At 40.2% G+C, this 12,709-nt stretch overlaps 1 protein-coding gene across 1 annotated transcript in view; it reads right to left on the bottom strand.

Annotated features, from left to right (window-relative positions):
* LOC101851934 (sodium/glucose cotransporter 4) overlaps nt 1-12,709 on the bottom strand; it is a gene marked incomplete at both ends in the record, with an annotated part of 29,641 nt that overhangs the window by 12,008 nt on the left and 4,924 nt on the right. The window contains 6 exon segments of the mRNA XM_013080180.1: nt 2,665-2,745; nt 3,576-3,681; nt 7,047-7,151; nt 8,776-8,835; nt 10,711-10,815; nt 12,552-12,623. Coding sequence (XP_012935634.1) covers nt 2,665-2,745; nt 3,576-3,681; nt 7,047-7,151; nt 8,776-8,835; nt 10,711-10,815; nt 12,552-12,623 — 529 coding nt within the window.

The raw sequence follows: 12,709 nt of genomic DNA, 5'->3' as shown, positions 1-12,709 counted from the left end.
CTCACCCACACCCACACAAACATATTATAATTACAGACGGAAACATAATAATATACAAAATATAGATAAATGAGAATACTGATCTTCGCACTCTTACATTCTATCTTCTCGCCTCATTGTCCCACCCCTAACCTCCACCTCCCCCCCCCCCCCCTACACAGACACACACATACACACACATACACACACACACACACACACACACACACATAGACACAGACACACACATACAAACACACACACACACACACACACACACACACACATACACACACATACACACACATACACAAACACACACATGCACGCAAAAACGAACAGATACACACAACATTACACATGCATGCAAACACAGACAATCGTTTACCTACAACAGTCAGTTTGGTTAAATCGGAGTATGATACTAGTTTGTACCGTATAATTGAACTGCGTGTGAGGCATCGTGGAGGAATCTGGCACTCGTCAAAATAATGAAATCCAAGAGACAGGCATTTTCCCGCCCGTTTGATAAGTTTTATCGAATTTTTTATCTTTGGCTCAACACCTTTTATGTCCGTATAACAACACATTTCCATACGATTTTACTCAAAAACGCTGATTAAAGGAATAAAAATGGACATCTTCAGTTTTCAAAGACTCTCAAGCTATTGAAGTTACCAAACTTCGGCGGCCATTTTCTAGCTAATTTTGCCTCGAAAACCAAGAGACCCCCACCTTCTTCAATTGCAAATATTTCGACTCCTATAAAAGAAAGATGAGTAATTTTTTCCTTAAAATTAAAGCTAATGAACAAGTTTTCAGAAGATACCAATAACTGCAGATGCTCCCAAAAAATAACGAGTGCGTGATTCCACCGCGTCATGACACATATTAGAGACGAGGTAAATAAATGACATCACTTGCCAAGAGACTTGAGAGACATTACTGGCTGTTACAGTGCCCGTGTAAGATATTTAGGTCAAACGGAACTGATTTAATATAACCACACTGCAATCTCATTTTTGTCAAACATATTATGCTAGCGTGACGGACATACATCACGGTCATGCCTCAGTATTCTCACTGTATCAAAGTACTTTTGATGAGAGGTTTTTTTTTTACTATCTTTATTTCTAGAGTAAGATGAAGAAAAATAAGACATGCGCATCCCTTCAGTTGGTGTTTACTTTATAGCAAAATAATTTACAAATTTATATTTTATTAAATCGAATCAGAAACAAAAGATGAGTAAAGAAAAGGTCAAAATACCGCCTGCTTTAGAAACGATTCCAAATGAACAAACAAACAAACAAAAAAACAAACAAAAACAGATTAACCCTATCCGTGCGCCCTAGTGTCATTTTGTACCCCTGGGGGTGTATTCTTCACATTTTAGAATACTTCTAGTTCGAAGATCTCTTCGAAACTTTCAGTATTTCTAAAAAAATTCCTTTTTGACAGACTGCTGTGCAAAGCGTAGGGATCGGATTAACGAGTAAATTTCCTCTTTAGAAAGTGGTGGCATAGAGTTCCCCACGCCGTATGGATACGACAGTAAAACACGACGTACGTATAAGGTTATAAACCCACCCACCCCCTCCCTCTCAAGGCATCTCTAAATATTATATTTGGTTTGCATTGCTAGAATTTAAGATACAGTGAAGTTCTTCTGTGCCCTATCGTGGTGACATTTTTTTTCTTGACAAAGTAAAACTTTGAAATGGGATTTTAAAGTCCGGATACGTAAGACGGAAACAGAAAATAGCCTACTTTCACCCATTCAAAGTCAATTTACACTTAAAGGGGAAGTTCAGTTGCTTCATTATTCGCATAATTTCAGGTTTTCAAATATTCATAATGATATCATCGACATCAGACTCTCACAGAAAAGTGGGGGAAAATGTCATTTAATTTCGTTCTTACTACTTAGTTTTACCGTTTTACTTTTTTTTCCATTTTACCCCAAAGTACCGAGGAAAGACGCAATTGTCAGACGTAAGCCAGGTGTATTGCTGTTTGGATTGTCATGTCTCTCTGATTTTGTCGACCCTTCTTTTTCATGGCTTTCCTCTTGCTTTGAAACCCCCTAATGGCATGTCGTGTAGGCCCTAGAGGCTAGCTGTTATGACCCTATTCTCATTACGTGTCCAAACCGCCTTATAATTTACTTTCTTATAATCTTCCACAATCCCACAACATTTTGTGCAACTTGCTCTTTTCACACATTATAGTATCACTGATGAATAACCAAACTGTGATCACGGACATCAATTATACAATACAATGTGACAGATACATGGTTGGAGTATGCGCCGACGATATAATAATCTTTATCGATCATTTTTACTTACTTCTGACCATCAAAGATGGTGTATAACAAGATAGTCCACTCCTCTCCTCGAGCCAATTAAAAAAGTGTCCCCAAAATTCGGTGGCGATCTCTTCGAATAAGAGCGGACTTTGCAAACAAAGTTACCCTCCTTGTGTGAAAAAAAGTGAAACTAACAAACTGTGATATATTCCTATTTTTCTCCTGAAGAAATGAAAGACTGCAGCACCATCTGAACCAATGCGCGGACTTCTGCGGACACTTTTTTGGCTGAGTGAACTATCCTGTTATGTACGATTTTTTTCCCGTTAAGGATGATGGCGCAGACGATATAATCTTAATCAATTACTACTTACTGATGCCCATAAGGATGATAGCGCCAATGATCATGATGACGGTTTGCATGGTGTCTGTGTAGATGACAGCTCGCAATCCTCCTGGAAAGTGGGGTGGGGGGGGGTGAGGTGAAGGTGGAGGGATATCAATATATTATACGGAGGTCATTAAATGAAATGCAGTAGAGCCCCATAATCACAGTTTTTAGATAATAATTTAGGAGGCTAACTGCTTCAACCTTGACGGGCTAATTTGGATTCTGTATCTAAGGGGAGTTGACAAAATATAAAGAAACAAACAAACAGAGGAGTTAAATAAGGAAATTTTACAGACAATGCTTCAACATTGCTAAGTAATCTATACTTTCTAAAACACCACAATGATCCTCAGAGAAACAACAAATTTTCATAGGTTTAAGCGATTGCTCAAGACTCATTTGTTTACTTGTTAGTTATGGTGTGTTGGTTAGTTCTGATTTTTTAAAATATACATGTGATATCTATCTATCTATCTATCTATCTATCTATCTATCTATCTATCTATCTATCTATCTATCTATCTATCTATCTATCTATCTATCTATCTATCTATATCTATATCTATCTATCTCTCTCTATATATATGTGTATATATATATATATGTGTGTGTGTGTGTGTGTGTGTGTGTGTGTGTGTGTGTGTGTGTGTGTGTGTGTAATGAATGATGATGATCATGTGTGTGTGTGTATGTGTGTGTATGTATGATGATGATGATGATGATGATGATGATGATGATGATGATGATGATGATGGTGATGATGATAATGATGATGATGATGATGATTATGATGATGATGATGATGATGATGATGATGATGATGATGATGATGATGATGATGATGATGATGATGATGATGATGGTGATGATGATGATGATGATGATTCTCCTCACCTGACACTGTGTAGATGGCGGTGACGACGAGGAGAGCGACAATAGAGGCGTACATGTCCCAGTTGACAGCCTGCTGGATGAAGATGGCGCCTGCGTAGATGTCCGCCTGGAGAAGGTTGTCGATACAGCACATTAAATATGGTCAGCGTCATTCCACAATCTTACCAAAACAATTTCTGGATTATTCGTATTTATCGTTGTTTTTGTTTGTTTGTTTGAGACGACAGAACATTGTCAGAAAGAAGGAAAGGATGTGAAAGGCGACAGTTTTGAAGAAGAAAAATGTCTGTCGCTATCCGGGTTCGAGCCTGGAACCTGTTGCATGAGATGCGAACACCTTAACCTCTAGACCACGAGAGCTCCCCTTTCTGGGGAAATTCTAGAAAAAGCAAACCGGCTTTTGTGGTGTAGGGTTTAAGTGCTTCACTCTGTCACGCAAGAGACCAGAGTTCTCGGCACATCGTCTCCATAATTGTTAGTGGATGCTGGTATGACACATTTTTACAACAACATATTAATAAACATGTTAGTTACACTACCTTTCGGTACAGAGGATCTGCCCATCTCGTGACTATCTTTTTTTCTGATGAAGGTGTTTTACTCCCCCAGCGACACAATATGTGAGGCGGCGTGGTGGAATCAAGCTCTCGTCAAAATAATCAAAGTGAAGAAACTTGTAGTTTCTCCACCGACTTTGCTGGGTCACATTGGAAGCTCCTCGTCTTGGTCTTACAAACGACAACAAAATTAAATGACAAAACCACGTAAACAATCTCGTTAAAACAGTAAACCAGAGGCTGTACTTTCTGAGAAAACCTAGGTCTTTCAATCTGAATCCGTCCATCCTTCAGACATTCTACACTACCAAAATACAAACTTTGATAAATTTTGGTATCGCTTGCCATGGTAGCAATTCTAAATCATTCTATCAAAATGAGAACGACACAATGATCAACCGCAACGATGAGAAAGACTGCTGAGTTGAATTGACCTGATACGACGCAGACGGAAATCAGAAGAACTAGATGAACAGCTATTGAACGTATCAGTGTTCAATGAATCAGCCAGTGTGTCAGAGGACAAAAGGAGGGACCTCATGTCATTGTGTTCATCAACCCTGACCCCACCTGCTCATCACCCTCTGTACCAGAATCTCCCTGCTCTGTAATCGGAAACATTAGTTATTTCCTGCTCGTTTTCAAAAAAGTTGCAGGAGTTTGTTGCGACTATGACATTTCTAAGTGCTACAATGACCAGACCGAAGGGCTAGAACCCAAATGGCCGCTGGATCGGAAAAGTAAAGTAAGTAAAGTAAGTGCTACAATGTGTTACTACTGATTTTAGCCAGAGAAGTTCTTGATCTTTGCATTGGCATACTCTTTGTCCTATGGTTAGTTTCCTTGTTTTTACGAGACAAATAGCAAATTTGCTTCCAGTTTTACTTTTCAATTAGCTACTCACAGGGCCTCATTTCATTGTGTTCATCAAACCTGATCCCACCAGCTCATCACCCTCTGCACCCGAATTTCCCTGTTCTGTTAATGTTCTAACTAGGTAGGCCTTATAAAAATGTCAGCAATTATGATAGATCTAGTTAATTTGCTTGGTTAAAAATGTATTATGTTACATTTTTCACTAGTTAGGTGTGAATCAGTGCGTCCAACTGCTAATGTTTAACTCATACTACGCATGTCTATTCCTAAGTAGCTTGATGTACTTTTTACTCGTCAAATTTGTAATGTTCTAACTACACCCTGCAGTCTTTTTCCGACGCAAAGAATGACTTTGCGAGTTACGAACAAGTTGTACGACCATCAGACATACTCTCTGGGGTTTGATTTTTTATTTCTGGCTGTCAAAATGTTTCATGTATTTAGATATATAATCATTTTTCACGCATTTTGGAGGTCTTTTTGTACCTTTTAATATGACTTTGGTCTTCTCATATAAATTGTATGACAATCAGATTGAGTATGATTTTGAAAAGCATATTGTGCAGTTCAACAAAAGACTGACTAAATTGTGTTTGAGCACTCTGAATTTAGTATGATTCCACTTTCTGTCTACTAAAATCATGTTTGCGCCATCTTTTCTCCTTTTTTTCAATATCAGTAAAGAAATCCAGGAGTTTATGTTCACGTTTTAAATAAAGATAGAGCAATTAATTCCTGTATATCCTCGCATTTAATTGAAAATGGTTGTTTTTGTACTTATGTGTGACAGAAACGTATTTGTGTTGTTTTCATGAGTATTATGTAAAATTTTCAATTCAATAAACCCAAAACTGCAACAAAGATTTTTTGCGTCTCCTGTAAAATTTGGAAACTGTCGCCAACAGGAGTTTTTTTCCCCAGGCGACGGTCAATAAGTACACCAGCACGCATGACTGCACGTACAAGTGACGCGAAAATATGAGGTTTATTATAACGCAGGTTTGATGTTGACACGTTGTGGGCATTCCCTTTCCTGGTGGGGCAACAAGACCTGAACAGTGTCTAGATTTTTGTTCTGTAACGAAATAAACAGCTCATGCGGTCATGACATACCGCTTTTTGTGGGATCGGGTCGGGTCGGGTCGGGTCGGGTCGGGTCGGGTTGGGTCCAGGCCAGATTGAGTGCGAAAAGCGTCTATCGTGCCTGACTCGTCGTCTCAAAAACAAACGCCTTTGTTGTCGGGGATTCGAGCCTCGGGCCCGACGTTGTGTCCTAAGGAAAGGCACTTTACAAGACTTTTCCTCCCTTCACCCAGGTGAGAATGGGTATCCAGCCATAGACAGCGAAAGATCTTGTCAGTATGTTATTGTTTTAGCGCCTATAAATGGCCGCTTGCACTATAAAAAATGCTTCCCAGGAAGTTGAGGTTGTTTCAGAATGCTCTCAGGTCTGCTGGGGAAATAGTATAGATTGTGAAGCGCATAGAGCTCGCTGTTGAGCGGGGATTTGCGCTATACAAATGCTGTTATTTTTATTCCTGCTACACCACAGACGCCGGAAGTTAACAGTTTGGTGGAGCTGAGGAACGATCTTTTTGCATAAAAGCAAGTAGACACCCTCTTTACGACTGTCGAAAATGTTTCAAATAAAGGCATTTGGGAATCAAAATTTCACGAAAGGTGCGTTTTGATTTTTCCGTTTTTCTTGTCACTTATGTTTTATTTCATACAGTTGAGTTTCTTGGATAACATAGGCCCAAGAATGAAATGGTCGCTTTTAAGCACAAGAGGGCTATCCCAAAAAATTATGTTTTGGGAATATCGAAGGTAAAGGTTTTAGACACTTGTTCAGTTTCTTTAATTAAAAGACAAGGAGAGTTTTCTCTTTAACCAGACAAATATACACACCAATGAAACCAAACTTCTCCTAAAGGTAAGGCAATGACCACTTTTGGTGTAGGCCAAGATTTCTAGAAGCCCCCGAAATCTGGGTTAGTCACCTTGTCCTTAAAAGCGACCAAATATGCTAGCCACTTACGGATATCTTGGTGAAGACATAGATGATAAGTGACAAGACCGCCATATAAAGCTGCAATCTCTGACCGCCAAATCTGCGCATCAGATACTCGGGCATTGTGTAAACCTGGGGACCAAGAAAATGGTGATGAATAGTGCAGGACGAGGGGTACAAAGAAGATAATATTTATTAGAGAAAGAGAGAGAGAGAGAGAGAGAGAGAGAGAGAGAGAGAGAGAGAGAGAGAGAGAGAGAGAGAGAGAGAGAGAGAGAGAGAGAATCAGAGAGAAGCCGAGGGGAGAGAAATTGAAAAACTGAGAAGGAGCGGGAGAGAAATAGAGAGAGAGAGAAGGAGGGAGAGAGGGGGGGGGAGAGAGAGAGAGAGAGAGAGAGAGAGAGAGAGAGAGAGAGAGAGAGAGAGAGAGAGAGAGAGAGAGAGAGAGAGAGAGAGAGAGAGGGAGAGTAGGAGGAGGAAGATAGGCATTTCAAAAATTGTCGAAAACATGATGAATGAATCAACTCGGAATGAAACACGAAGTGAAAAAAAATACGGCTGGAATATTTATAAAGACAGAAGGGAAGGGTGACATAAAAATGTGTGAGAATCTTTGTGGCGTCGGTGGCCTAGTGGTTAATGTCTCGACACAAACAACTGCATAAGATCATATTTTGAATTTAGCCGGGGTGGCAGCGAAGCCTACTGTTAACGATTTTAGACCACCAAGGGATTTTTAACGGGGGCAACTTGCACACGGGTCCTCCAAGATTTTTCACCCTGTCCGAGAAGGCTAGGTGTAGATCTTACCTACTATAAGATAAGAGGGATGTGACTGAAAGACAGCAGTAAAAAGGAGCTAAGGAGTAGCAGTGGAAAAGCTGCAGAAAGAGTCTGGAGCCCATAAGAGGGGGCAAAGTGGGTGAGGGGGTGGGGACAGAAAGTGGGGACGAAAGCAGATGACAGAACATTGCAAGAGCGAGCAGGAAAGGAGGTGAAAGGAGACAATTTTAGGAAAAAAAAACTTTTCGCTAGGCCACGATAGCCACTGTAGATATTCAGGAGGCGGGAAGAAGTGTTACACGTTGCAAACCCATAATTTGAGAGTTTGCAATTAAATTTTGAAAATTTCTAGAAAATAATTGATTTGCGACAGTTTTAGTGGCTATATGTGTGATCTGCAGCAAATGATACGCAGTTTGACCCCCCCCCCTCCCAAAGCAGTGCATCTGTATGCGGGAGTGCGTCTCCGAAGAGTTCCTGGGTGCTCACCGGAGATGTCTCCGAATATGTGAGGCAGCGTGGTGGAATCAGGCTATCGTCAAAAAAATCAAAGTGAAGAAACTTGCATTTTTTCGAGGGTTTGTCAATTTTTATCAAATTTTTGTTTTTTGGCTCAACACCTTTCATGCTCATTAAAGAACTCATTTCTGTGTGAATTTTTCTGAAAAACGTTGATTAAATGCACAAAAAATTTAAATTTTCAGATACCACGAACTCTTAAGCTAAGGAAATAACAAATCTTTGGCGGCCATTTTCTCACTAATTTAACCTCTGAAAACAGGTGACCCCCCCCCCACCTCCTTCTTTCTCTAATATCTCGACTTGTATTCAAGATAAATGAATATTTTTTTTACGTCCGAATAAACACAACTGAACAACCTTTGAGATTATACCAATAACTCTACATGCCCAAAAATTGACGAGAGCCTGATTCCACCACGTTGCCTCACATATGTTCTTCCGTTCCACTTACCCCACTAGAGATGTAGACGGGCACGAACAACCAGCCAAGCAGTAGCAGACAAAACAGGCCCTGGAACAAGAAAAGACCATTTGATTCAAACATCGGTGGACTTCGAATTTCGCTTGTCAATTCTTATCAATAATGTCCCTATCCGTACGTCGTGTTTTACTGTCGTATTCATACGACGTGGGGAACTCAGAGCCACCACTTTCCAAAGACGAAGTTTACTAGTTAATTCGATCCGTACGCTTTGCATAGCAGTCTGTCCAAAAATGATTTTCGTACTAGAAGTATTCTAAAATATGAAGAATACAACCCCGGGGGTAAAAAATGACCCTTGGGTGTACGGATAAGGTTAATGTTGTCTTACATCACGACATCATGTTCAGTCTATAATGGGTTTTTAAAAAATACATTACCACTGTAAATCATTACTGGAAAGGCCAGTTCAAAATATACGTGTAGGGCTGCCGACACCATCTGTTCGAACCTCGTCATCTCCCCCCCCCCCAAACCACCCCCAAAGCATAAAATCATTTCTGTTTCATCGAAATGTATCTGGAACAACGTAATACAGTTCCCAAAATATGTTTCACGTTTCGAGAGGAAGCCATTCTCAAACACATGTACCTGGGTTTATTTTTTTCCTGTCCGAAATTTCTCTTTTACACTATTCGTATGCCTCATCGCTTCTCCACGGTAAAAATTCGACATTATAATTTATTGTGGATATTTAACTAGCTTATGTAACTTATTTTGGAGAAATAAAGGGCAAGCCCACATCCCATCACTGCAAGAAGGTTTAAGCCACGAGTCACGTCGGAGTAAATAACAATGAGGACAGCTTTATGACGTGAGGGTTCTTTGTCTTTCAGCCCAATGAGCCCGGATTGTTGCAACTGTGTCACAAAAACACATTCAACTCAAGGGAGAATATCCAACCAGCTGTTAACTGGAACGATCAGCAAGCAGACCCTTTTATGGATCTTGGAGAGGAGGGTGGAGAAGCTATGGCATTGTGCCACCTGCAATGTTGAATGATGCCTATTCTCCAACCAAGTAAAGTAAAGTAAAAGTATTCAACTCATAGCTTTCAACGTGAGGACAGTTCCGAGAAACTCCTTGTACTTACTTCAGCCCACTGCTGAAGTGGCGTCGGTTGTCTTAAAGTTATGAGTAGTCGTGAGATAGCGGATCCATGGATTCAAGGCTTATCTCAGTCTGGCGTTGTGCCCCTGGGAGAGACAATTTACACCAACTGTTTCCCCGTTTGGTTCGGTCCTATCGGAATTACTTACTTTAGTTTACTTTATCCGTCGTTTTTTACCCTTAGGGCGTTGAGGGGAGAAAGAGCTACCTGTCTCTAGCAAGTTTGGTGGCCTGGCTGGGTGGGATATTGTATATTCTCAGGGTATCCTTCACACCCTGGAACCAGGTCTTTCTTGGTCGTCCTATCGGATATGAGTGTTAAATTAGGAGGTTCAAAATTCTTACAGTAATGCAAGAGACGTTAAGCCTGAACAGTTTCGCACATTTCGAAGTCAGCAGCTGACCCCACGGAGGCAAGTCCTGCTGAGGAAAAACGCTTTCAATCCCAGAATTGGTCGCCTTTAAGCACAAGGGGGCGATCCCGAAAAATGCTGTTTTGAGAAAATCGAAGGTTAAGTTTTTGCCACTTGCCCAGTTTCTTCACAAGACAAGGAGAGTTTTCTCTATAACCAAACAAATCTACACACCAATGAAACCATATTTCTCCTATAGGTAGGGCAATGCCCACTTTTGGAGTAGGTCAAGATTTCTGGAAACCCCCGAAATCTATGCTAGCCCCCTTGTGTTTAAAAGCGACCAATTGTTCCCAGGTTGTCGCCAGAGACCTTGCAATGTTTACTTAAGTAGGTCTCTGGTGTCACTGTACTCACGTTCCCATGGTGTCACTGTACTCACGTTCAGCTCATAACTGGCCACAGCTATACCGCTGGCTGCTCCTGTCCCGCCCAGACCGATAAAACTTCCGCTGCCGATGTTGCTCGAGAAGAGGGACGCTCCAATCTGAGAGAAACAACGTTCTGTTAAAAGCCAACAGGTCTCTGATGCTTTTAAATCAATCACTCTGTCTGAATTCTTTTTCAAAGAAAGGTCTAACACTAAGCGGTTATCCTGAAGGATTTTCTGGAAGCCGAAATCTAAATTCAATTCACTATTTTCATATTTTTAGATTTTTTTTTAAATCAGAAAAAACCATTTTCTCATAACTTATCTGAGTGGATTTAGGCATTTTTTCCCCTTATGGCCATGAATAATGTGTATATATCATACTCTTACCTCATAGCAAATCAGCAAAGTCAAAACAAAAGCTACTCTTATCGTTTCCATTTTTTTCTTGAGTTGTTTGATCATAGAGACTGCCTGATTAGTCATTCGCTTCATTAACATTTACCACGAGCAATGATTCTTTTCTATGACCAACTGAGTCGTAAACACAGGCGAAGGTATCCATAAGATACTGTAATGGGGAGACTAGTACTCACTTTAATTTTGTTCTTAAATGTGCTGACAAAATACCTTTTATGCACTTCAAAGGTGTGAATTCAAAGGGTTTTTCTCAAACAAACCAATGAGGTATACACAAGGCGGTATTACTTCCAACTTGACGAGCAAAATCTAAAATAAGCAGACTTTCTTTCAGGCTGTCCATAAACGGAAGCAGCTTCGGCATGCCAAATTACGTCACTGAATACGAAAAGCACAAGGGAAAAACAACTGTAGTCACACACTGGAAACTGTGAGGGTGCCAATTTTAAAAGCGTGTGGACTCATAACTTCATATATATTGTTTGACTGGCGGTCTTTTGTTCAGCATCGTTGAATGGGAAATCTAACAACAATAGTCAACCTACAGTTGAACAGAAATACATTAAAGTTTATGAGTCAAGAAGCGTTTTAAATTGGTACCCTCACGATTTTCAGTTTGTGGCTACAGTCGTTTTCCCCCTGTAGTCTTCATATGTTTTGCGCCTCTGCCTGTACCATTTAGATCATGTGTTAGAAGGGATACAGGGCCAATGTGGGCTGTGATCAAGACAGGCTTATCTTGTTGTAATCTTGTCTCATTTCATGATATTCTGTTTGTCGCTTTGTAATTTTGAAGAAAAAGAACCTGATTGTAATGTTCTTACTTCCTTGTTAGTGTGGTGTTATGGTAGTCTTGTCTTGCTTCATCTTTTTTCTCACTGTCTTATTTAAAACAAGAACTGTATTACTTCTAATGTTCCTACTTCCTTGTTATTGTTAATTATTGTAGTCTTGTTCCACTTCACCATCGTCTGTTTGTCACTGTGATATATTTAGAACCAGCATCTGATTAATTATGTTTTTATTACTTTCTTGTTATTTTCATCGCGTATCTCGATCTTTCTCTTGGGATATTGTTGTACCCCTCACAGTCTGGGTTGGCCCTGAAAGGTATGCAGGATTGAAGGCCCGCGTCCTAAATGATCTAAACTGTGTCAATGGGGGCGTAAAGACTTCTTACATTTTTAAACCCTATCCGTACGTCGTATATTACTGTCGTATCCATACGACGTGGGGAACTTTGTGCTACCACTTTTCAAAGAGGAAATTTACTCGTTAATCCGATCCGTCCGCTTTGAATATTAGTCTGTTAAAATGGATTTTTGAGAAATACAGAAAGTTTCAAAGAGATCTTCGTACTAGAAGTATTTTAAACTGTGAAGAATACAACCACGAGGGTAGGGTTAAAAATGAACGGAAAATTGGATACTCACAGCGAACCACATAATGTCTCGGCCAGCCAGGAAGTATCCGCTGACGCTGCCTCGCTGTGTACGCCATGTGGCCTGTGAGATGGGTACAGTTTTAGTTTAGTTTTAGTAAGAGTTTTACGGCACTTGCAACACAAAAAGGTCATATAAGTGCCGAAGAA

Source organism: Aplysia californica, unplaced genomic scaffold, assembly GCF_000002075.1.
Source record: "Aplysia californica isolate F4 #8 unplaced genomic scaffold, AplCal3.0 scaffold00077, whole genome shotgun sequence".
Taxonomy (NCBI): domain Eukaryota; kingdom Metazoa; phylum Mollusca; class Gastropoda; order Aplysiida; family Aplysiidae; genus Aplysia; species Aplysia californica.
The sequence above is the reverse complement of the archived record's forward strand: the minus strand, read 5'-3'. Positions and strand labels throughout refer to the sequence as shown.